Source organism: Aristolochia californica, unplaced genomic scaffold, assembly GCF_029961685.1.
Source record: "Aristolochia californica isolate CCGP_79_NKW_82.1479 unplaced genomic scaffold, dmAriCali1.0.hap1 SCAF_13, whole genome shotgun sequence".
NCBI lineage: Eukaryota > Viridiplantae > Streptophyta > Magnoliopsida > Piperales > Aristolochiaceae > Aristolochia > Aristolochia californica.
The window spans coordinates 25,546,815-25,573,697 of record NW_027181804.1 but is presented as its reverse complement, the minus strand read 5'-3'; the positions used below and the strand labels follow the sequence as shown (position 1 = coordinate 25,573,697).

At 38.1% G+C, this 26,883-nt stretch overlaps 2 protein-coding genes across 2 annotated transcripts; one reads left to right on the top strand and one right to left on the bottom strand.

The window, feature by feature from the left end:
• Positions 1 to 11,872: 11,872 nt before the first annotated feature.
• LOC137947985 (protein EXORDIUM-like 3) lies at positions 11,873 to 13,120 on the top strand. The gene has a single exon (XM_068793866.1). The coding sequence runs from the start codon at positions 11,898 to 11,900 to the stop codon at positions 12,963 to 12,965; it is 1,068 nt and encodes a 355-aa protein (XP_068649967.1). The 5' UTR covers positions 11,873 to 11,897; the 3' UTR covers positions 12,966 to 13,120.
• Positions 12,993 to 26,769, bottom strand: LOC137947739 (probable tRNA N6-adenosine threonylcarbamoyltransferase, mitochondrial). The gene is made up of 5 exons (XM_068793509.1): positions 26,511 to 26,769; positions 26,361 to 26,406; positions 25,804 to 25,898; positions 25,494 to 25,579; positions 12,993 to 13,995 (listed from the first exon to the last, which is right to left on the bottom strand). Exons 1-4 carry the CDS (start codon positions 26,767 to 26,769, stop codon positions 25,494 to 25,496), a joined length of 486 nt encoding a protein of 161 aa, XP_068649610.1. The 3' UTR covers positions 12,993 to 13,995.
• Positions 26,770 to 26,883: the final 114 nt, after the last annotated feature.

Sequence of the window (26,883 nt, the reverse complement as noted above, 5' to 3'; positions counted from 1 at the left end):
ATCAAATGACTGGAATGAAGGAGATAAACTATCAAACGGACATACTAAGAAATTGGATAATGAGTTTCATTCTTTAAAAAAACAAGAAGATGCAGATCATCAATGGTAGGATCTACAAGTATGGAGGAGGAGGATTCAACAATGTCAGAGGGGAGCAAATCTTCTTGTAAAACATCAAGTGGAGACAAGATACAAATCAAGGCTAATATACCAAGGAAGTTTCAACATATCCATTAGATTAATCGAAGTTCAAATCAAATTCGTTCATGGGGATTAAATCAAAGGATCAAATCAGAGGTTGAACCTTACATTAATTGAATCTTAGTGATTCTCTTTCCTTGTTGTACGTATAGTTGCATCGTTCTACGGACAAGCTCCCCTATACATTGACAAGTACCTCTTTGGTGCATTCATGTGAGAAGAGACATTTTTTAGTTTTCACCCAAAATTAATGAATTTCTTTTTGGTTTATAACCTATTACAAGAGAGTTCATCTACTAACTCTTGCTGCCTTAAAGCATTGGCCAAATGGCTATTATGAGCTTCATTAAGGGCAGCCACTTCACCCTTGAGTTTGGCAATTTCTTGCTTTAGAGTATCACATCAATCTTTATATTTTTCAAGTATTTCTTCTAGCTCATGCTTATAATCGAAACCGCTTACCTCTTCCAATGTGGTGGAATAATCATCTTCTTGTGCTATGAGTCCAATATCCCTTTCCTTCTCTTCTGAAAGGCTAATTTCTTGTTCCCATCCTAAACTAAGATCAATACCTTCTTTTTTTGTTCTTGGGATATTTGCTTGAGAATGGTGACCTTTCCTCAAGATTTGAGCATTTATTTTTTTATGCCTATCTTGCCACACTCAAAATAGACATAATTCATTTTCAATGATTTTTCTTTGTTACCTTTGTTTTGACTTCTTCTAAAGTTTTTCTTCATGTTATACTTCTTTTATAGGTGTCTAGTAATGAAGCTCACCTCAATGAATCTTTCTTCACTTAGACACTTACTCAAACCAGATTTTGTGTGAAGAGTAATGTTCTTCCTTCTAGGCTATTTTTTCCTCTCTCTTTTTTCCAATTCCATTTCATAAGTTAGGAGGATACCTAGCAACTTTTTTCAGTTCATAGTCTTAAAGTTGGCCTTTTCTCAAATAGTGGTCTTCCTCATGTCCCATGACTTTGGAAGGATCTTGAGAAATTTGCCATTTCTCCTATAGCAAAAAATCTCTTCACCAAGGATGTTCAACTCATTAGTAATATAAGTGAACCTAGAGTTCATGTTAGCTAATGATTCACCTTATTTCATTTTGAGTTTGTTGTATTGGGTAACCAATAGGTTAATTCTACAGTATTTGACCTAATAGTTTCCTCATGGGTCACTTCCAACTTGTCCAACATGTTCTTTACAGTTTTACTAGTGGAGCCTATCCAACTCGTTTGGTCCTAGGGAACATAAGAGTAGGTTGATGGCCTTAGAGTTGGTCCTAAGTTGCTCTTTGTCTTCACTAGAGAGTTCCCCGAATTCCTTGGACGCCTTTTCTCCATCAATCATTTCATGAGGATCAAATGGTCTATTTTTTGTGACATACCATATGTCCCAAGTCCATAGATTGAAGGAAGAACCCCTTCTTACCTTCAAATAAGCATAATTTGCTCCATTGAAGATTAGGTGGCAGTTGGTGGATTGCCCTATGGGGAGGAGCATCTTGTCTTAAGAACCCACTGAAATCAATTAAATGAAATCAAATGGAATATGGATTTCAAATGCTTAGGCCTATTTTGATACCAATTATTGACCTAGTTGGCAACTCAAGAGTGGAGTGAATTGAGTATAAATTCAAATTTTAAGTGACTTAGTGCTTGTACTGCAATTTAAAGCAAGTATAGAATATAAAGCAAAATTACACGAACACAACCACAAGGAGACCAAAATTTTTATTATCAATGTTCCTCTAGTAGTAATCACCACCTAGTAACATGTATTCCAAAAAATTTACAAATTTGCCCTGTAGGGAAAATTACACAGAGATTCACTAACTCTCTTTAAGCTAAGTATAATACCCAATTACATTTTACCCAATCTCCCTCAAAGAAATTTTGGCTCTACTAAGTACTCCTCTTCTAAATATCGGGTTCTAAAAAAACCTCTTTGAAAAGAAAGTGGAAGATACGAAAGAAAAAAATGAAGACTTACACAATTTATAAGAGAGAATCTTCCCTAGTGAGATCTACCCTTCCAATCCTTAGAGCACCCTATAAAAATATTTGGTGCTTAATGGAATAAGGAATATTAAGAATATCAAGAGAATGTTGAAGATTTTGAAAAAAAATTCCTAAAAAGGGTAAAAAAAAAAAAAAGTATGCAAGAATGATTGTTGAAATTTTTATTTGCCAATAAATGCTCAATAAATATTATCCAACAAGTGGGTGCCTGTTTATAATTTCCTAGTCGAACTATTTATTTTTTCCCTTTTTAAAAGAGTTGCAGAAAGACATGATCGATCATACATGATCGATCATAAATTTTGTTGATCGATCATTCAATCCCAACAACTAATTTTTGAGTTCTTGTGGCCTATTGATTGCTCAAGGCACCGATCAATCCCTCATGTTGATCAATCATGCCAAGTCAATTGATTGATCATGCTTTAAAAAATTGGCTAATAGTGTTCTGTATAATTAGATCATGCTTCTGAGGTTAATCGATCATGTTTTATAAATCTTGTCTAATAGTATTTTGTATGATTTATCATGCCTATAAAGGATAACGAATCATGCTTTATAAAATCTATCTGGCTGCATTCTGAATGACCGATCAAGCCTATACAGGATGATCGATTATACCTATTGCTAGTATACAAAGATGATTTCTTAGCATGATTTAGCCCATTTCTAAGGGAATTAATGTTTCTAGAGTTGACTGTCTTCTTGCAAAACTAGAGTTGTTGAGATTTTTCTATTTGATTCCAAAGTCTATGTATTCAAATCTTCGAACTCTCTTTCGTAGGTGCTTTTTCAAGATGACATAACATTTCATTTTGCATCAGATCTTGCAGATAGTTTTGTCAATTCTTCCTCGTATACCTTGAATTTGTGTTTTATTATCAAAATTCAGGATGCACTTCTTGTTTTCTCTGCAAATTTTTTGTTTGTGCCACCGCGGGATGGCGAGTTAATGGAGGGGAGATGACAAAAGAGGTTTTTGTCTCCTTCCAATGAAACGAGGTAGACAGAAATGGCAGAGGGGCTGCCGCGCGTAGATAACAGTAATTAGTTTTGAGTTTGACGTTTTCGTCCATATTGGTGGCATTTTGCTCCCAATTCCGGAGGTTGAAGACGGTCACGTTTTGGGTTTCAACCCGAAGAGTTCATGGAGTTTTTCTTTTTCTTTTAATCAAAACTCAGATTAGATTCACGAACATTCATATAGATCAACAATACCTACTCACTGAAGAAACCATTTATAGAGATTTACGTAATCATTTCCAATATTGGCCTCTTGTATCTGCATCTTCAACTTCGTCTTGGTCAGCCTGCTTCATCTTCACAGTGATTATCAGAAAATCCCATCCATTAATCCTATTTTTCACCTTACTGAGTAACTCCATTAAAAGGGTTGTTCTCTCCTAGCATCAGTAGCGGTTTCCCATGATCCTATCTTGGCTCTTCGTAGCAAGATATTGATCAAAACGAAATTCTCGTCGTTATCCAATTTTGCAGCTTGGAGTCTGTTAGCTGACGAAATTAAGAACTGAGAGGGGAGAAAACGGTTCCGGAAAAGCAATCCATCTTCTTCAACTTCCATGGGCTGGTAATGATGTCACAGCTCAGCCAAGTGGTGTCTATGTTTTCGTGCAGACATCTGACAATCATTTCGTTTCTTCCGAAAAGGGTTCTGAATTCTTAAAGATTGTGCTCATGGCGGACCCGGCCAAGCAAACAGACATTCTCTCATTCGGATGGAACTTGGAAGGAAGCGATAGTGTTGGTCGCCTGAAACCCTGGCAAGTGAGTTCTCTGAAGCATTCAAGTTGTCTACAGAAAATACCATTTACAAACTGTAATTTCTATAATGTTTCTGCTTGATTCAGAAACAAAACTAGAATTAAAACAAACAACGAGAATAAATCCATATGAAAGAATGATTGGATCGAGTGGGAAGGCATAATCGGAAGTCTCAAGAGTAATAAGATTTGAATGGTAATAAATTTCGTTCTACAAATCTGGAAGCCAATTTGATAAAAAAATGATGATCAGAGGGATGTTCGCCTTGAATCCGTTTGCTGCACGGACGAGTAAATGTCGTCCTTTTCCAGTCAAGTTCTACAGTTTTACTGCTACGTTTACAATGCAGATTGGACCCAGAATCAATTTCGCTCCAAAGTCCAGAGCATAGCGAAACAAAAATTGAAGAAAGCATAATGAAGATGAATTCCCACTTGCAATTCGTGAATCTCATCAAGGCCAGCCAGTGGGTGGACCACCGGAAGCCTCTGATTTCTCCCCGGTAAATCCATTTCCAACGGTACAGGGGAAACGAACCAGTTCCCAGTTGCTCCAGTTGTGGTTAAACGTGACGCCATCGACGCTTTTCCCCGTGAATATTGGTTTTCCCATTATCGACGGCAATTACTGAAAATGTTTCGTCATAATTGATCAATGGCGTCTGACAAGACAGTAAATGAGCAGAGCTGGATGCTTAAAGGACGACAGACACGGCAGGTTCTTTCTTCGGTGAATCGGCATCTGGCCGTTTACTGCTTTCGTTTCACCATTTCTGCTTCTCTCCCCATTCAAATCATAAATGCATTGCATGACAAATCTCAATTCTCTCTCCCCCGTTTTCTGAATCCCAACGAACAACCAGCGAATCCTTTATCTCCTTCAGATTTTCAATTTCTCTCTAAACAATGGCAATGTTGTGAAGTGTCAAGAGAGAATTTTTATTAATAAAATATTTTATAAATTTAACTTTTATAATTTTTAATTAATTTTTATTAAAAATCAAATGATAGATTTTAACTTGTAATAAATTAATTAAATATATAATAATGAAATAAATTAAAAAATACTTACTTTTATAATATCAAATTAATCAAATTGTTATTTTGCAATATCTAAAATTTTACTACTAAACTAGTAATTAAATATAATATTAATCATCAAAGGAAAGAATACTTTAATAGCCTTCTAGTCGTCATCGAAGGGAAACAAACTGTATTTGTAAAACCGGTCTTCTGCTTGAGATGGAATTGTTGAATATTACGTATACAAAGCAAGAATTCGGGAGTTGAAAATCAGTTTATACAAAAATAAAAAATGGCTTACAAATAGTTTTACAGAGAAAAAGAAAGTTCTTCCGTTTAACATTAACATCCTCCCTTAAACTGGATGCTTTTAGCAATCAGTTTACACCTGGATCCGAACAAACACCCAACAAATCGTGTATCTTCAAGAATGCGTCAAACTTTAAAGGCTTAGTCATTATATCTGACACTTGCTCCTACGTATGACAATAAACCATCTTTTATTAGCTCACAAAAGAAATGAAAACGAACATCAATGTGTTTGCAATGACCATGCATCACTGGATTTTTAGAAAACTTGACTGTTGAACTTTTATCACAATAAACGGTTGTGGAACCATGTTGACCATGACTGACCTTTTCCAATATCCTTCTTATCCATATTGTTTGACAGACATATGAGGTTGCAACAATGAACTCGACTTCAGTAGTGGACAAAGCGACTACAGGTTGTTTCTTCGAGGACCAAGACACTGTTCTTGAGCCCATCATAAACACATCACTTGAAGTACTTTTCGTCTCGTCTAAATCCCCAGCATAATCACTATCTATGTAGCCAATCATTTTCTCACTTCCTTCCTTCTTGTAGAACACACCAAAATTAATAGTACCTTTCAAATACCTTAATATCCTCTTTACTGCTTAGAAATGAAGTTTAGTAGGGCAATCCATGAATCTACTGATGAGACTCACTGCAAACATAACATCTGGATGAGTGGTAGTCAAATACATAAGACTTCCCATAATCTACTTATAGAAAGTATTGTCTATCCTTACTTCATCTCCATTTGCCATGACCTTGAATCTAGGAACCATAGGATTGCAAATTGGGTTGCACTTGTCCATGTTGAACCTCTCCAACACTTCCTGTACATATTTCTTTTGACTAATAAATATGTTATCTAATATTTGCATCACCTCAATGCCAAGAAAGTATCTCATTTTTCCAAGATTAGTCATATCAAATTCAAGCATCGTGTTTTTTTTTTAACTCAACAAACATAAACTCATCATTCCCAGTAAATATAAGATCATTCACATAGAGACACATAATAAAAATATTACCTCCATTTCCAGTCTTGATGAATAAAGTATGTTCATGGTGACATTTCTCAAATCATTCTTTCATAAAATAGGACTATACAACTATACCAAGCTCGTGGAACTTGTTTAAGTCCATACAAGGTTTTTTTCAGTCTTAAAACCTTCTGCTAATTGCCCTTCTATTCATAGCCAAGTGGTTGTTCAACATATACTTTTTTCACTTAGTTCACCATGCAAGAAGCTGACTCTACGTCTAGTTGATAGATTGTCCATTCCTTTAGAGTTGCAAGAGAAATCACCAATCAAATTGTATCTAACCGAGCTACAAGTGCAAAAACCTCAGTATAATCTACTCCATGTTTTTGAGTGTATCCCTTTGCGACCAACCGGGCTTTGTCCTTATCGACTTCTCCATTCTCATTGAGTTTTGTCTTATAAACCCATTTTACCCCAACCTTCTTTGCTTCAACAGGTAAGTCTGTCAACTCCCGCATATCATTTCTCTCTATGGCTCCTATTTCTGCATCCATTACTTATCTCCACTTCATACTTTTCACAGCATCGCCGAATGAGACTGGATCACTGCCTGCAAACAAAGCTTGGTATGCAGTATTTTCTTCCTCAAAGAGACCTTCTCCACTTTTGTAATCTCTCATCCAAGCCGGTGGCCTTCTAACTCTTTCTTCATTGCCATTACTTCTATTTTCTTCATTTGACTCATCTAAATGATCACCCTCTATATCTTCTGTTTATTTGTCACGGTGATCAACTTCAATGTTTCCTCCATTGTTATTTATTTAGAGAGATTTTTTGTCACTTTCTCCCTTGTCCAAATCAGCTATAATAGATTCTTTATGATTTTTGCTCTGATCCCAACTGTTTTTTTCTTCAAACCACATCTCTACTTACTATTATCTTCTGAGAAACTGGATCATACAATCTGTATGCTTTCATTTCCTCACTAACTCCGAGTATAATACATCTCACACTCTTGTTATCAAGGTTAGTCCTCTTATTATCAAGAATATGAACATGTGATATGCAACCAAACACCCCGAAATGATCAACTAATGGTTTAATTTTACTCTTAGCTTCTTCTGGAGTATGTTTTTAACTACTAAAGTTGGACTTTTATTCAGAACATAGACATTCCACTTGACTGCTTTAAGCCAAAAAGTTTTTGGAATCTTTCTTCCTGAAAGCATGCTTTGAACCATATTCATAATGGTTTGGTTTTTTCTCTCTGTAACTCCGTTTTGTTGTGAAGTATATTCTGCAATCAGTTGTCTTTGTATGCCATTTTCCTTACAAAAAATTGTAAACTCGTGTGATATAAATTCTCTTCCACGATCAGTTTGAAGACATCTTATATATGAACTAGTTTCTTTCTCAACGCAACTCTTATAATTCTTGAAAGTAATGAAAACTTCTGATTTATCTACCAAGAAATAAACTCAAGTTTGCGGCTAAATCATCAATGAAATTGATTAGGTGCATTTTGTTGTTGTTTGAAGTGGGGTTGATTGGTCCTTAGATGTTGACACACACCAGTTGAAGATTTTGAGAAGCCCTCCATGTGTTCTCTTTTGGAAATGGATCTCTGCGTTGTTTTCCTACCAAACAGTCTTCACATTCTGTCGAAGGAGTTGTGAATTGAGGAAGTCCATTCACCTACTTTTTTGTTAAAGAGATTTTAAGTCATTGAAGCTTAAATGCCCATATCTAGAGTGCAAAAGCCGAGTTGGATCCTCTGTAGGAGAAGAAAAACATATTTCTTCTTTTTGTTGTTTCTGGGCAGGTAAGATGAACATTCTATTTGAGGTTATAGCAGCCTCCATGATCAATTCTCTCAGGATTATAAATTTTACATTTTCCATGTTATATGAGAATTGCAAACCTTTTTTCTTGTAGTTGTCCAACACTTAGCAAATTAGTCTTCAGTTCTGGAACATAAAACACCTCAGTGATGACTTGCACAAGTCCATTCACCAGCATTCGTATGTTTCCTTTTCCTATCACAACCATGCTTGAATTGTCTCCCAACTTTATAAAATTGCTAAAATTTTCATCAAGCATGGAGAAAAACTCCTTCTTGCTACACATATGGTTTCTACAACCTGAATCAAGGAACCACAACTCCACTTTACTAGCTTCCTTGGAGTTCACTTATGCCATTAACAATATTTTTTTATTAACTTCTGCATAGTGTGCCTTTGTCTTTGTCCCCTTTGTTGGGCCTTTATCTTGAAAATATCCAAGTTTATGATTATTATAACACTCAATGGTAGACTTCTCAAAATTTTGCCTACCTCGTCCTCTCCCTCTAAATCCGCCACAAGTCAACTTCAATGTTTGTTCTTCCACAACATGACTATTCATGCATTGTTCATGCACTAGAAGATTGTTTTGTAGCATATCAATGGACAAAGTGTATAAATCATTAGGCTCTTCAATAGAACACACAACATAGTCGAATTTTGTAGTCATAAATCTTAGAATATTTTAAATGAATACAATATCCTCTATTTTCTCACCATAAACCCCCGTCTTGTTAGCTATAATAAGAGTTTGAGCAAAATATTTATTCACAAATTCTATTACCTTCATGTTGAGCACCTCAAATTGTACTTATCGGTGTTGTCCCCTTGTACTTTTGCTTCAAGGAGTCCCAAATATTCTTCAATGCAAATCCTTTAGCTTTATATATATAATTACCTTCTTTTATCCATATGTAAGTTTTGCCCGTTACTTCTACTAATCATAGTGTTAATCAAATTTTGGAATTGATCGTTGAACAAAACTACTCTTATTTGTCATTATTACTTTTTTATTATTTTATCATTTCTTTTTACGTCAAGGATTTTTTTCTCTCCTCGAAATGGGCGTTGCTCTTATCTCCTCGGAGAAGGCGCTGCTGTTCTCTCTTCGAAGCAACACGAGGCGCTGTCCTCGTTTTTTTCTCTCCTCTCCTCCAATCATGCGTTGCTCCTCTCCTTGAAGTGGCGCTGGAAAACGAAGACACTCACTGATTAGCCGTTCAGCCAGGCGAGAACCGAGACGATGGCAACGTCAATGCCGATGAAGAAATCAGAGACGTTCAAGAAGCAGACAGGGACTCTGTGTCTGGGTTCCGGGAAGCTCCGCAGGGATTTTTCGTCGAGTCAGGAGAGGTCTCGCTCCGACTCCGTCTCTCTCTCGCCGTCTCTGATTTCGAGATTTTCTTCCCGAACGGAATTTTTTTTCCAGAGGGGTCTCGATCTCTCCTTCTCTCAAATTTCTTTTTTCTCTCACCGTCTCCTCTCGCTCTCTCATTCTCTCAAATTTCTTTTTTCTTTTTTTTTTTCTTGATGTCAGACCTTTCTACAGCAGCGTCGTAGGAAGACAAGGGGTCGCCGAACGGAATTTTCTTCCCACAGTCGCTAATCCAACCAAATATTGAATATTTCGTATACAAAGCAAGAATTCGGGAGCTAAAAAATTAGTTTAATCAAAAATTAAAAAATGGCTTACAACTAACCTTACAGAGAAACAAAAGTCCTTCATTTAACATTCCGGAAACAACTGTAAGGAACAGTTCATTCTAACAGTTTTAACAGGAATTAGAGAAGAATTTTCAGTTATCTTTAATTACGATTACTTCCATGTAAATGGATGACCTGAAAATCTCAGAAATAATAGGGAAAATGAGCTCAGTTGACACGTCTCTTAGATTAGGTTTCCTCCTTGTCCCTATATAAGAGTGCATGCTGCTCTGCTTCTCCTCTCCAGGCATCTCACAAAAATCCTCCTCTTTCTCTTCTCTCTTGTCTCAGGGGCTATGTCAAACGTCTGCAGCACCACCGCCCTCTGTATGTCATCTCTCCAACGAAATCTTCTAACATCCCAAACTTCGGACACCAAAGAGGATCCCCATGAATGACGCTCTGGATCGAAGCACCGTGTATTAATAATAGATACATCACATCACAGAAGGGCATTATAGCAAGAAAGAGAGCCCCCATCAAAATCATGATTGCCATCCTCTGTGATTGTGATGCCTTTCTGAGTTCAGACGGTAGCCATACCATGGTGATCAAACAACTCTCCTAACTTGTGAAAAAAGGATAAATCGTACCTATGGACTTCGCCAGCTCTATAAAATCGTGCTGAAAGGAGAAAACGTGGTGGAGGACCTCCATACAATGGTGCCAGGCCGGTCGAACTGGAATAGAAACAACAAGACGAGCAGGAAGGGGAAGAAAGAGGAAACGACGAGTGAAAGTAAATTTATTTTCACTTACTAAGAGGCCCTCTGGTACAGTACGACACCTTCAATTCACACAGCTAGACATTTGTGGTTTCCGTTGGTTGTAGATGGGCTTGTTTAACTCATCTTCTTAAAACCCTTCTCTTTAATCCATTGATGAGCATTAGATAGAGCAGCTTCGCCATTACTAATTGCGGTTGAGCTTCAACAGCAGAAGAACTGTTCTTCTGGCATCGTCGTCTCGTCTTTGTGCAGGGAAAGGACACCCTGTGGAGGGATTCAATTGAGATGGTCGGCCGCTGCAGAGAAACAAAAAAAAAAATCACATGATCTACAGATCTCTCGTGTCATAAATGACTCCTGATTTGCGGCGGACGCGTTCCTGCGTGTTTTTTAGGTCAGATTCATACGAGCAAGATTACAAATAAAAAAATTATATTTAATAATAATAATAAAAACAAATATTTTAAACCTAAAAATGGAGATTAAAAATAAAAATAATAATAAAACAAAACTAACAAATAATTGATTTGTTATTTAAATTTATTTTTAATAATAAAAATTAATATTATAAACTCAAAAAGGAGATTAAAAATAAAACTAGCAAATAATTGGTTATATAATTCATATATCAACTAAATTGATTTTTAATAATAAAAAAATTAATGTTATAAAATAAATAATATTTTAAAAATATACCAATCGATTATTTTTTATTTTAATTTTTTTAATTATTTATAATAAAATAATTTAATTTTCATTTTAATTTTCTATTATTGTCAAAGAAAATTTAAACTAAAAAAAAAAAGGGTGGGAATTATAAGAACTAAAAAACAAAAGGAAAAAAGCGCGTAAATCCCTCCGTGATTAGGTCTATAGGGAGAGCCGGACCACTTATTTCTGTCTCTTTACGGGTTTGGACGGGTGACCCCACTCGAAAGATCGCTTATCTCTTTGACAGATTTACCCCCTATAGACAACACAAGAAGGAGCGACAAGGGGGGTATTACAGTCATTTCAGTCGAAGATTCGACACGGGCGATCATTTCCATCCCCTTGGGTTCAGGATCAAAAAGAACCGAAAGCTTCTTTTTTTTGCCCAAAATGCCCTTCTTATCTGAAACAACAAGAGCAAAATGGGGGAGCGGTGGGACCCGCGTGACAGCTGGATTTTAAGAATCTATCTGTCCTCCAATACCCGCAAATCAATGGCGCGCTTCTCAGACTGAAGATAGTGAAGCAAATTAATCGGTCCTATATATACCCGTCGGGATCCTTCTTCTCCGACAGTCTGTCTATGACCATGCGGCGGGCCTTCCTTGGAGGTTGCCTTCGGCAGCCCTCCGCGCCGGTAGCCCTTTTCTTCCTTTTTCCGGTGTTTTTGTCGTTGGTCGCTCCGGCGACGGCATGGCGACCATGGCCCCGCCTTTTCGATAACTCCTCCACAACTGAAGGCCTGGATATCGCCTTCGGCGCCTCTAAGAAATACGAGGGCTCCTCTGAATTCGTGCACCTCGTGTACCATATGGGTCCGGTTCTTACCGCCAACATTACCTTACACCCTATCTGGTACGGCAACTGGAAGCCCGCGCAGAAACGCATCATTCGGGGCTTTCTTCGCTCCATCTCCGCCACCGGAGCCACACGCCCCTGCGTCGCCGGTTGGTGGAATACCGTCCGGCTGTATACGGACCAGACGGGGGCCAACATTACCCGAGTCGTCCGGCTAGGGGAGGAGAAGAATGATCGGTTCTACTCCCACGGCAAGTCTCTCACCCGTCTGTCAATCCAGTCGGTTATTAAGAGCGCAGTGACGGCGTCGACGCGGCCGCTACCCGTCAATCCCAAAGGCGGCCTTTATTTGCTGCTGACCTCCGAGGACGTGTACGTGCAGGACTTTTGCGGTCAGGTCTGTGGTTTCCACTATTTCACCTTTCCCTCCATCGTCGGATACACGCTACCTTACGCCTGGATCGGCAACTCGGCCAAGCAGTGCCCCGGCGTTTGCGCTTACCCCTTCGCCGTGCCCTCGTACATTCCGGGCCTGAAGGCCCTGAAATCGCCCAACGGAGACATCGGTGTGGATGGGATGGTAAGCGTCATTGCCCACGAGCTCGCCGAGCTGGCAACTAATCCTCTGGTGAACGCCTGGTACGCCGGCCAGGACCCATCCTTCCCGACGGAGATCGCCGACCTCTGCGAGGGGATTTACGGCACCGGCGGCGGGGGTTCCTACACTGGGCAGATGCTTAACGGAGAAGATGGGGCAACTTACAACATGAACGGGATTAGGAGGAGGTTCTTGGTGCAATGGATTTGGAACCCTGTTGTGAATTATTGTTCTGGACCAAATGCTCTCGATTAGTATAAAATGTAAACAAGCACAAAAGTGAAAAAAAAAAAAAAAAAAACCAAAGGTATCTCTTCTGTTTAATTACTGAAGCTAGAGTTTTTCTCTCTATTTCTCTTCTCCTCGCCATGTAATGTAATAAAAATGTGTTGATGGCCCTTGTACAAACAGGTTTTCTTGTTGTTATTTCATAGAACCATCGGTGTTTCAGCTGTTCTTCCCGCCGGGAAAAATATCTCTGCGTTTGAATTTTGAAGAAGGGTTATTTGCCACTTCCGACTGGAACTTTTGCTAATCTCGGGATGCGGCTTCGATTCGGACGTTTTTTGTTTTTAATAGTTTCGAGGGAGCAGGAGTCCAGGCATACAGAACTCTTGTCTTGTCTCACCTCTTCTTTTTTTGCCTTCTCCGCATTCTCACAGACGTCAGCCACGCTCGCCAAGGAACAGTTGCAGAAGCAGGAATAGGGCCTTTCAATGTTGGTTTCTGACCCGACTTTGTTTAAACTTTATCACCTTTAGTCGCCTCTTTCTTCTTCTCCGTTCCTTTCCTGTTTCCACCTTCAAAAAATCATTCTTTGTTGCTTTACACAATCCTCACCTCTCGCGGACCCTTCTCTTGCTTTCTCTCCTTTTCAGAAAACTTTTATCTCGGTTCTTTCGAGAGTTCAATCAAATAAAGGTAAACCCTTTCTTCGTCAGTTGTTCCATACCTCACTGGAACAAGCAGAATGTGCAAATGACACTATCCCATTACCAGCTCATCTGATATCTTCAACAGTGACGACGACCGCCTCGTATTCATGGCTTCTCGTGTTGAGATTACGTCCCTGAATACAATGAAAGGTGCTGACTCTGCGCCGTTGAAAACTTAATACCATTCAAGAACAGCTAACAGGAACTGGATTTAGATGAATAAATCTGCCTGGCCTTTGATGATATGATACCACTTTCATAGGTTTCACCACTTCGATGTAACAACTCTTTGACAATCTATCCCTGTCGACTTTTTCTGATTCGAATACATGAATTCCTGTACACAAGGACTGAAAATTCTCCAATATGATGTCATTAAACAGTTTGAACTGTTGTTTCAGCTTGACTGGAACAGAAACAAATGTTACACAGAATAAAGATAAGAAAGAAATGGAAATCAATAAGCTGAGGTAAGTTATTAGTCGCTTTAGGCGGGTGGAACTGTTCAGGTCTTTCAACGTTGGCAAGATAAAGATCCCTGCATAGTCAGAATAATGATGTCTGGGAACGAAAAAGCCTAAGGAGAGGGTAATCTAGATAAAGTCACGCGTGGCCCATAAGAAAATTATTAAACCTGTAAAGCTCTACCTTACATTAATTGCTCATCATGTCAAATTGATGGAGGTATAAAAATACCATATGCATAGTAAACAAACCCAGCGAAGGATGGTTGAGATCGAATGCATGATTAGCACCAGAAATCAATTGTAAAGACCGTCAGAAAACCTGATCAAATGTAAACAGTAAAAAGTTGAATTTTTTCAGCTACTTTCACCAGTAACAATCATTCATCAGTTTCCTCCAAGATCACAAGCCATTAAAAAGAACCCAAATATATATTCCATAATATAAAGGTTCAGCACGAATGTTTTCCTTGTTCTAAAGGGAATGCAATAAAATTAGACTCAAGAGGAGAGTGTTCCCTTGGTTTACCTGCAAGATTGTTGGTAGTTCGTATTCCCTATCTTATCTGTGTCACAGAGACCTAGAACAGTCAACAGAGTGGTGATGGGACGAACCGTGAATGGTCGATGTCAGAGATGGGTCTGCTCTGGCTCTTTAAGTGAAGGAGCTTGACTAATTTCTTTGACCAATACTCCCCCAGGGGCCACCTTGGCTGTAAATCTAACTACTCCACAGTGCATAAATAATCCAGAAATTAAAAGAAAGAAAAGGATAGCAAGCATCAGAAACAGCTAGCATATGTAACACCAAAGTACCAGCCAAAGAAATAACTCCTCTTTATGTATTTGATTATCCTTTTTCCCCACAACAGCCACTACGCATACAGGGACATTCTGAATTGACCAAGAAAGTTTCTTCACTTGGAGAATATTTCTTTGATGGCACGTTTACCAAGAATTTTTTCACAAATTATCTGCAGGTAAATCTTCCAACTTGACCAAGAAAACTTCTTCCCTCACGGAGACTACTTTGATGACATGTTTATCAAGAATTGTTTTTAACAAAATTTCTGAAGGTAAGTAAGCATTGTTCTGACCTTATCAAGAAAGGAGTAAACATTCGGATACTAGTAAGAGTTACAGAGAGTGTGATAAACAACAGATTCTTTGTTGGTTCCTCCGCAGCTGGGGGGTGATCAAATCTTCACAAAAGGTAGTGCTCTAGAACGGTCCAAGCAACCATTACACCAAATCATTAAGAGGGAAAAAGTAGGACTTGAGAGGTGAACAACACAATAAATTCAACCAAGAATTGTAATAGATTTAGACAAAAAAAGGTCCTTTTTTCCTCTGTAGGGCCTTTGATGTCACTGGGGCCTGATGTGAGAGAGGGACACCTAACTAAAGGAAAAATAGTGCTCTTCCTAAGTGTAGGCATGGAAAGCTTTGTGAGAAAACTTACAAGTACAGTTTGGGGGGAGGCGGGTGTTAACACACCGTTATGAGTATTCGGAAAATAACTGTTCCCATGAACAGTCACTCACTTTTGACAGTTATACGATTCCAGAAGATGATCCATAATGAAGGCTAAATATTGTTATAGTGAACCTTACCAAAGAACCGTAACGAATTCAGTGAATTTTTTATATCCTCACTTGATGGGATACTAAAATTCATATCAATCACTTACAGAATCTGCATCAGGACACATGGAACTTCTTTTTCCAGAGGATCTGATCACATTTTCCTCGGTAAAAATAACGGTTTCAAGTGTAATGATTCAACAAAAAATATAGAAAAACAATTTAAGATGTGCATAAAACACAGATATAATGAAATATCCCTATGTAAATTTTCAGCTGGAGTTCATTAACTGGAGTTTGAGAGGCAATAATAGAAGAGAAGAGAAAGTGGAGAGAGGACAGGAGAAATGGAGAAAGAAACATTTGTATCTCCCCTCTCACGCTATTTGCTTGAAGTCACAATCTCCCCATGATTAGGAGACTAAACCCATGTCCTAATATAAAACAAAGAAAAAAATCTTACTAAAATAGGAAACAAAGAATCTTACACTACCTAACAATTTCCGCACTAGTTGCAAGCTTGCTGAACTTGGCATCTTCTACACGCACGTGAGTGACAGCCGGCATGAGTTTCTTTTCACACTCCCTCTCAAGCTGGAGTTCATTAACTTCAGCTTGTTACATACTAAACCAAAATAAAAGGACATAAATTTTTTTCTGTTTAAGTCTTCAATGAGGAAATCAGCTCACAGATCCTTAAAAGCAGCTCGAGTCATAGGCTAGCTTTAACTTGTCCCATGATCAGCTGCTAATCATTGTTGATTTGGAAACACAAATTCTCCCCCTTACACATGGATGTCAAAGCAGCAAATGAGGAAATCTACTCATAGATCTTCAAAAAGCAATTTAGTGTTATGCTAGAGTAACTTGTCCCCAGTCTGCTGCTAGTCATTGCTGATCACCGAAGTAACACACCTCTACTCTAGAAAATTCTTGGGTAGGCTTAACTAACACTACCAGTACTACAATGTACTTCTCACCCTCAATTTGGAAACCCATGACACAACCCCACCTTGGACAAACTGTTAAATATATTGAAGAAGAGTAGTTTGGTCATTTCGGTCTGAGTGTATCAAGGAGAGTACTAATAGTTTCAGGAAGTGTATTAGTGTCTATGGTCCAAATTTCATTATTTTTGGACTTGTATATATGGAGATATAAGGTGTACTTGTATGAGGGGTAGAGCGGTCTTCTCCTCTCAACTCACTTCAGTGAATAAGAGGGATTAGGGGCTCGAGCTTTTCAGCCTAATCCAGAGCTTAGGCTCCTCCTAAATCCTCTGTTCTTCTGCTCCTCATCTCCTCTCACTCTCAATCTCTTCTTTTCAAATTTTTACATGGTATCAGAGCAATCTGTTCTGATTGCAGCCCAATGAAGCATCCTCCCTCCTTCTGTCGCATACAACATTTCTGAAAAGGGTTTATCCAGGTTTGACTTGACTGGTGTCCAAACACTTGATTTTTTGTTCTTTCTCTGCCATAACCTTAAGGTTGATGGTCTCTACTATTAGATTAGTATTTCTATGCTTGATTAGTGACCCAAGAGGATTCTTTGCTTGGGATTTCCCAATTCTTACTGTGAGCAGACCCTAATATTGATTGTTTTGCCTGTCATCTCCTGGATTGCTTATGTCAGCTCTATCTGTTGTGATTCTGGTGTGTTTTCATTGAAATTTCATTCAATTTCAGTTTTCTACATATTATAGGGTGTTCGTGTGTTGTTTTTTATGAAACCCTAATTGTGACCTGTGGGGCCTACTTGGTATGCAAAACTATAGAAGGTCATATTGAATTTTATTTATTGGACTTTTCTGTTATCTATGGCTGATGCTGATGAAATTATCACTCCCTCAAGGGATGTTGGGAGCTTAGAAGGAAAAGATTCAAGACTCAACTATTTGAGTTGATCTAAAACTGTTCAAATTTATCTTAATGCCAAAAGAAAGTCAAAATTTATCAGAGATGATCCTCCAACCCTCCTTACAAATGATTGGGAAACAGAAGACAATTAAGTAATGACTTGGCTATTGAATAGTATGGACTCAAGGTTGAGAAATCAAATTATCAATTGTGAAACAGCCAAGGAGATGTGGGTGTCCTTGAAACAACTAACCATTTCTTTGACAAGTGTTGGATTAAGTTGGCAAGCCTACTTGGGCAACTCACTGAGGAGCACCAGATGAAATGCAACAATTGGCTCAGTGCATGGCTTAGCTTGCCTCTATCTCAGCTCCTTCCTCTTCAGCATCGGTTTACACTACCTCCACTTCCTACAGTTACCCGTGCCAGCTCAAGTATGTCAATATATATGTACGTCTTGGGTCCTCCTAAGTAATTGACTCAGGAACATCCACTCTTATGTCAGGTATATTGTCTTTATTCATTGGTCTAAGGTAGTCTTCACTGGTTAAAAATGTTATGTTGGCCGATGGTTTAGTCTCACTTGTACAGGGAATGGGTGATGTCACACATACTCCATCTATGCCGCTTAAATCTGTGTTATTTGTAGTTTCCTCATAATTTTTTATCTATTAGTCTACTCACTAAATCCTTGAATTATTTTGTAACTTTCTTCTATCAATCTCATTGTGTGTTTCAGGATCTTATGACGAGGAAGATGGTTGGTTCCACACGTGAGAGAGGCTCCCTTCCAGTGGTATCTACAACTCGGCCATCCTTCACCAGCAAAGTTAGTTCATCTTTTTCCTACATTTCCATCGAGCTTATCTTTTCAATGTGAGTCGTGTTAACTAGGCAAGCATCATTCGATTTTTTTTCATCGAGTCAGAAGAAAAGTAAAAAGAAGCTTGAACTTATTCATTCTAATATACGGGGTCCATTTCCAATTCCTAGCATGTTTGGGTGCAAATATTGTTAAGTTGGGTCCAAGGCCCATCCCAAAATGATTTAGCAACTTAGGAAACCTCTTGCCCAGCTAATAAACTCAATATCTTTGTACTCACTAATCCATGTGGGGCTATTCCTTAACACTCCCCCTTACGTGTAGGCCCTCTTTTGTGGCTTTACAAGTGGATAATTTAGGTGTAGGCCCTCTTTTGTGGCTCTACAAGTGGATAATTTTAGGTGTAGGCCCTCTTTTGTGGATCTACAAGTGGATAGTTTAGGTGTAGGCACTCTTTTGTGGCTCTACAAGTGGATAATTTAGGTGCAGGCACTCTTTTGTAGGTCTACAAGTGGATAGTTTAGGTGTACGCCCACATATGAGTACCTGTTCTGATACCATGTTAAATATCACCAAACACCACAATTCAGTACACTAGAGCATCAATAAACCAAAGAGAAGTACTTTCCCCAAATTTCAATATTTGCGTAATCAAGTGGGCCCTACACCGAATTCAATTATGGCAATACAACACCCAATTCATTCAATTTAGAACCAATAGTGATCAATTCCAACAATTGAGATCTTAAATCAATGAAAGAATGACTTAATTGCAAGAAATCAAGATGGCATAGGCTATATGGATGATGACACAAGCATTAGGTTGATGACGCAGGTAGATTTGAGAAATTTCCTCAAATTGGGATCATCAAACACTTCTAAATCCCTACATTCAGTCAAATAGAAACAGTAATCATTAGCTAATAGGCTAAGACAAGTAGAAAAAGAGGGAAAATGAAACTTTTACCCTACTAGTCCAAAAATGTGGGAAAAACCTTCAAGGAGATTGCTGAAAATAAAGAGAAGATCCATAAAATCGAAACAAAGTTGCCCAAGACTTGTATTACTGCTTTAATACCATGAAAAGTACAAAATACTGAAAATTTATGGTTAAGATATTCCAAACCATTGTCAGTACGAAGTACATGAACACAGGCACCAAATTGATTTTTTATTTCATTGAAAAAAATTGAGGAATACATCAAATACTTCGGACTTCTCCCGTATGAGATACACCCAAGTGACTCTACTGAAATCATCAATGAACGACACAAAATACTTAAAACCAAATGGGCTAGGAACCCGACATGGACCCCATACATCAAAGTGGACTAATTCAACAACTTGGTGTTTTGACTAGAACTAACTAGGAAACTGGTGTGATGATGCTTTCCCAACTGACAGGATTCACAATCAAATGAAATATCGGCCGGCAGAGAAGGAAAAGACTGACGCAACTTAGTTGGTGAAGGATGTCCCAAGCGCAGATGTCACAAGTAAGAAGAATCTGCAGTAGAGCTACAGCTCGAGAAACAAATACATCATCTAACATGTACAGCCCTCCCTTCTCATGTCCTGAACCAATCGTCCTCTTCATCTGCAAGTCCTGGAAAACACAAGAAGTATGATAAAAGTTGACTAAACAATTTAAGGATTTAGTTATATGACTTAAAGACAAGAGATTATCTAAAAACTTTGGTACAAATAAAACGGAATCTAAAGATATTTGTGGAGTAGTGTGAACTATACCCTCCCCCTAAATGGGAGAGGTGGATCCTTTAGCTAAAGTAACTCGACGATATGAACGAGATGGACTAATGGACTGAAATAGAGAGGGCATATCTGGCATGTGTGTAGAGGCTCCTGAATCAATGATCCAAGAGGGGGAATGAGACACATTTAGTGTATTCATACTTGTACTAGCCATCGTGGCACGCACTGAGGAAGAAGGAGGTCTAGAACAATGGCCAAAAACATAACAAATGATCCCCCTATACCTATTAATGAAGACTAAGTAACATAAGACAATTTAGTGGTGACCTAGTTGGTTAACAGTATGGAGTCACGATTCAGTGACTAGTTTTTGAGTTGTAGTACTGTTAAGGCAATGTGGATTACCTTGGCATCTATTTTATCTCAAGAAAATAACTTGTCGAAAATTTATGAATTGTATGTGAGATACTTTAATATGAAGGGTGGAAGTAGATCACTGACAAATTACTTCACTGAGATGAGAGGGGTACTATAGGAAATTAGCACATTTCTAGATGGTTTAGGCTCTATGTGTGATGCCATTCATGGCTAGTTGTTGGCAAATGAGGATGTGACCACCTTAGAGAAGGCTTTTACTAGAGGTCTTTGGACTGAAGATGCAATAGTAAATAAAAATGACTCAAGTGAAAATCTCTCTGATGCAGCTGCTCTTAACCTCTAATCTTATACTAGTGAGCTTAATGGCCAATTTCGTGGTAGTAATAATAAAGGTAGAAGTCGTTCCTTCTCTACTCGTGGTCGTGACCGAAAATTATTGGGCGAATAAAAAATGAGTTCACCGTGGTAAGTAAACCATATTTCTGAAAAATGTTGGGAGAAACTCGGTAAACCTACCTAGGTCAATTCTGTAATGATAGGAAAGGACGCCCCTTCACACACTAGGTCTTATGAAGAGATTTAGTAGTTAATACAGCGACTAGGCCAGTTTACTGCATCATCTACTACAACGATTGTTGAGACTTATACTTCATCCTCAACAAGTATCACAACGATGAGTACAGGTATGACTTCATTGAATGTGTCCCATTCTCCCTCCTAGATCATTGATTCAAAAGCCTCTACACACATGTCAGGTATGTCCACTTTATTTCAGTCCATTAATCTATCTCATTCACATCATTGAATTACTTTAGCTGATGGATACACCTCTCATATTCAAGGGGAAGGTATTGTCCACACTACCCAGTAGATGTCATGTCAAGTATGTCCACTTTATTTCAGTCCATTAATCTATCTCATTCACATCGTTGAAATACTTTAGCTGATGGATACACCTCTCATATTCAAGGGGAAGGTATTGTCCACACTACCCAGTAGATGTCATGGGACTCAATTCTGTATGTTCCAAAGTTTCCAGTCAATCTCTTATTTGTAAGTCATATTACTAAATCCTTATATTTTTCCATAAAATTTTATCCTACTTCTTGCATTGCACAAGACTTGCAAACGTAGAGGATGATTGGTTCAGGATATGACATTGGGACAATGTTTGGATTGGGACACCATTATAAATAAACCCACTACACCCCCCCCCCCCCCCCCCCCCCCCCCCCCCCCCCCCCCACTACAATAACTTTTATTACTCCTACCACACTTGAGAGTCGTTGTCCTATGGAAGAACACGGTGGTGGACACTTCAAAGCAATGCCGATAGACACACTACCTACATAAGACAGAGTGTGCCCTACATCCGGCATTAGGATTGGAGTATGGAGCAATGTCTTACTGCTAGGAGTGATTTTTACTCTCACTTACATTATGCCAGCAATGCCTCATGGAAGGACACAACGGCGTGAGGGGGAGTGATGGAAGATGAAGGCATATTGATAGATGTGTCATTTTATACAAAAAGATTTTATACATCATTTGCAGTAAGTTGGGAGTTCATGTTGTTCTCTCACCCCCAAATTGAGGGGTAGTGTTGGAAGATAGGCCCAAGCCCACACAACCAAGGAAGGCCCACATATCTAAGAGTATTATAAGATGGGCCACATGACCAAGGAAGGCCCACGAGATAGACCCAAGCACATAAGAAGTGGGACCCACCATGATTACCACAAGTTGGCATCTTTATCTTATGGTCACGTCCTAAAAGAGTTTTAATTTGAGTTATGTTTGTCTTTTATCTATATTGAGTTATTTAATTATGCTAGGACTTATCTTTAAGTGTTAGAGTTTGGGTGTAATTGGGACAATGGTAGTTTTATTGTAATTGGACTCTACTACCTTCCTCTATTATAAATAGAGGTTCGTGTAATCTGATTATAATGAGAAGTTAATGAAGTCAATGAAGTATTTTTCTTTTCCATAAATTCAACATTTTTGGTGTTTTGTGCCTCACATGATATTACCCATTAGACGTCTTGTCCTCATACCCCTCAACAAAATGGGCTGGTTGAATGTAAAAATAGACATCTTCTTGAGGTTACTCGGACATTGTTACTTCACATGAACATTCCTAAGTCTTTTTAGGGGGATACAATTTTGACTTCTTATTTCTTAATTAACTACATACCCTCTATATTGAATGGTTAACTTTCTCTTCGGGTTTTAATCCTCTAAATACCTCAAAGTATACCATGAATGTCAACAAAATGATATTCGTTATCCAAAATAACAATAGGTATAAGGTGCAATCTGCACATGCCAAGTGGGCCCCACACTCAATTAGGGCACAAATCCAGGACCGACAATCAACAATATCACCAATAGCCCTCAATTCACCCAACTTCAACAACAATAACAACAAATTGAGCACAAAGACCAGCAATTAGGGCTGACATAGGCACAAAGAGACAGTGATGCAGGATAGGGACAAAGTATGGATTTAGAAAACGATCAATAGGGAACCCTCAAGGGGTAGAAAAATCATAGTAATCTGCTTTATTAGTAGTAAACAAATAGTTATACCAAAAAAAAGGAAGAAACCTGACCCAACCAAGAGAAGAATTCTGGATTAAGAATCCAAATCTTGTAGAGGGAACAAGAAACTGGCTAAAGAACCTCCCAAGAACGAATTCTATCGCTCTGATACCATATTATGAGATTGAGATTAAAGAAGAAGAAAAAGTAAAGAAAGAAGTGAAGAAGAGAGATAGGAAGCATCAGAATACACTGCTCATGTAGGGGCTCAGAATTCAAGCTCAATCCCTTTTATTAAATCACTTAAGTGAGATTTAGTACAAAAAGACAAATTTGCTCCTCCTTACAAAATCTCCCATAAATTCTGAAATACAACTCAGAATTAAATGAAAATTGAAACATAGAATTCTGTAATGAAAACCAACGTACTTCAACCCTTATGATAAATTTAGAACTACAATAAATTACCAAACACCCCCATATGTGTATTTTAACAATATTGAACCACATTATTTTGATCCATTTTTTCTCTTTTAATCTATTAAACCAAGATCCATTGGATCCTTGTGTCACACAAAACCTGAACCAGAGTCATCATTAATCAAGTCAGGTAAATAAACCTACACCAGACCCGTTTATAACTTGGATTGGGTTTGGGTCAACTAAAACCGGTTGGGTTCAGATCGGATTACCAAGTTGGGTCAAACTTTGCCACCCCTACCTGCATTAGAGGCGCATGATTATGAGATACACACTCATCCTACAATTATCTCTATAAACACTTGATATTTATGCTATTCTATACGTACTTTCCAAATTTTCTTCCAGAATCATCATTGCCTAACAAAACAGCTTGTTATGTTCTTGAAGAGGATCAAGATGTATATTGTGTAGTGGTGATCTCATAAATGTGTGGAGGCAATCACCCATACTATCTCTTGACAATGAACTCCTGGATCTGCCAATTATATAGCTGATGTCTGAGCTAAAGATGGTGTATTATGTTAATGTTGGGAAGCCCTTTCCCCTTGTGGTGTTGTATCTCCCTCCCAATTAATTATGTGTTCTTTTTTTTCTAAAAAATGGTGACAGTATCATCTAAAGAAAAGTGAAACACAGTTATTCTTCAAAAATCTTTATTCTTCAATATAATGAGAGTCACTATTTCAAAGAAAAAAAATATATACTATTGAATAGATGGTAACACAGGTGGGATTTTTAACTCAGATATGCATGTACTCAATAGGAAAAATAGTGTCCCTTCAATTACTCTACTAGAATTTAGATAAATAGGACCATAAGGATTGCAAGATATAATAGCTGAAATCAGGAGATTCAAGAATGGAAATTGCAATTCCTTGTCCATTAGCCTGGATAGAAGCGAAGCGAATATTAGATGCTCAAATAAGCATATGCAACTTTCTAAGCAGATTCACTTTAAATCTTGCCAGCAGTAATTTCACATAGCCAGGTCATGGACCACAACAGTTTTTCAATGCTTAACTGAGAAAGGAACTATAAATAATTAGACAGAAAATCATTACCTTTTTCTCTTTGAAATTCAATTACTATGGCAAAAGAAATAAAAGTTAGGTCACCAGCTAAAGATCCTTGAGAAGAAAACCAGCAACGTTCACACTCTTGACTGAACATTGTGAGTGCTACCATCCTTCAAATTTTATTTTTACTAAGTATCCCTCTCTTACTCTGTTGTCCTTGCAGTTTGCAATGAGATCACAAATTCTACTAGTGTCTTTATCCATTAGTAGTCATACTAGATTCCACTCACTACGCATGATATGCTTTCCTTGCTTTTTGAAAAACAAGCAATTGGATTGAGAATTTTGAGCAATAAAGAAAAATCCTACACCAAGCTTCTACAGAGCCATCCAGACATGCCTACTGTGCAATATACACACACTCACATTCGCATTGCTCTCATCATCATTATTGTCATCATCTCATCCGTCTTTCAACCATGATGATTTCAGCTTCACAAACCATTCTGATATATCTTCTCCACATCTTGCCAGAGCATCAACTAGCATTAACAGAACCCTACTGGATGATCTATAAGATTTCTGCATTCAGTTGAGTCCAACTAAGATGACTCTCTATTATTTTTTAGTCTACAGGAGCTAGCAGTAGTTGTTTTGTCAATATTCGTCTCTGGTTCTGCCTTTCTTTATTTCTCCCGAATCTGTAGGAATCTTCTCATCTCTTCTAAACACATCTTCTGAAAGATCAGTGCCAAATTCTGTGATCCAAGTTAACTAATAACACGTTGACAAAGCACAATATTCTAAGGATTCTGCTCAAATACTGAGGGTCTACATCTTAAAACAAAAGGTCCATGTTCCAAAAACTATTTTAGAATATTCCAATGCATTTAGACAACCTAGAGCAAAACATTGGAACTGTCACAGATATACACAGGTTAATAAGAAGAAAGAAAAATACAATGACAATTTTCTACAGGATTACCTAGCAACCAAAACATGAGCTATGATGCACTCCAACGAACGGCATACTGAATTTTTCAGCCATTTTCCGAGCCTTGATGACATCAACTACAAAATTAAATAAAGGATCATAAACTTAAATCTCTATTACCTTCATATCTTTAGCAGACATGTAAGAATTGACACAACAGAAGATACAAGTGATCAGGTAAGAGACTCTTAATTCATTTTAGTTCACCTAAATCTATAACTTCTCCCAGTTCAGCATTATTTAGTGAGTGGCTATATATCAGCACCACAGAAAAAATGTAAATAGCTAGAAAATTTTATACCTCGCAGGCAAAGACTTAACCCTGGATCAATAGTAACAGCGACTGCAGAAAAATCTCCTATTTGACATTGCTTCATCCAGTGCCAGTTGAATAACCTGAATGCATGAAATACAAACTCAGGTTCCATGACTCCAACAGGAAGTTAAACTGAATTCAAAATGAGACATATATAAACAATTTGACTTCATGGAAATGCATCACTTGGGCGTGAGCTTCTTCTACCATTTTAAGAGCAACTCCACCAAACTGTGTGAGCAAATCTGCCTTAACGAAGTGGCAAACTAATTGTTCAGAAAAGTACAAATGCAAAAGAGCCACTTGCAACTATTTCTTAACTTTAATCAATGCTTTAATCCTACTGAGCTCTTTCAGAGCTGTTGATTAAAAATTAAAATAAAATGGAGTACACGCGGTCAAATTTAGGAAAAAGCATCGCAATTCACGTTCCTACCCAGAAAAAAAAAATGTAAAGCCATGGAAAGAAGACATAAACAGATGATAACCAGCAAATACGGTTAGTGAATTCTGGAAATAGGAAATACTAAATCAGAAATTACCAGAGAAGAAACCACTTGGCTAAGAATATCGCCGCTGCTTCTAAAGCTGACCCCAAAACCAATTGAGATACAAACTAATTAAATACAAGCTAATACACAGAAACAATTCCGTCATAAATAAGGCTCGAACGTGACAAACAGTAAACTCACTACAGCTGCAGCTTGTCTCGATGCCGAGAACCACAAAATTGTCTTCTGTGCTGATATCTCGGCCGAGTATACCACAAGGATACGCACGGGCAGTAAACCTAGGAGCAGCGGTGAACTCACTAGAGAAGTATTCGTAGGGAAAGTTTATTCGGTATGGAGAAGAAGTAGCGATGTGTCCTCTGCCTGAGGCAATCCGCGAAAGCACTGTCCAAGGAGGGAACGGAATCCGATTCCGTAGAAGATTAATGGGGGCAAGCATGCTTCCATTATCGCGTATGCTCGACCTCGGAGCAGCTGCAACGAAAACAAACCTGTTCCTGTGCTCGTGTGGGGTTAATACACTCAACAAATTGAATTCCGTTTCCCGCTTATA

Coding starts and splice junctions, on each gene's coding strand:
- LOC137947985 (XM_068793866.1), top strand. CDS start 11,898: ATGACCATGCGGCGGGCCTTCCTTGGAGGTTGCCTTCGGCAGCCCTCC.
- LOC137947739 (XM_068793509.1), bottom strand. CDS start 26,769: ATGCTTGCCCCCATTAATCTTCTACGGAATCGGATTCCGTTCCCTCCT. Junction 26,407..26,510: donor CGAGACAAGCTGCAGCTGTA/GTGAGTTTACTG, acceptor TTTTGGGGTCAG/CTTTAGAAGCAGCGGCGATA. Junction 25,899..26,360: donor GCCAAGTGGTTTCTTCTCTG/GTAATTTCTGAT, acceptor TCATGCATTCAG/GTTATTCAACTGGCACTGGA.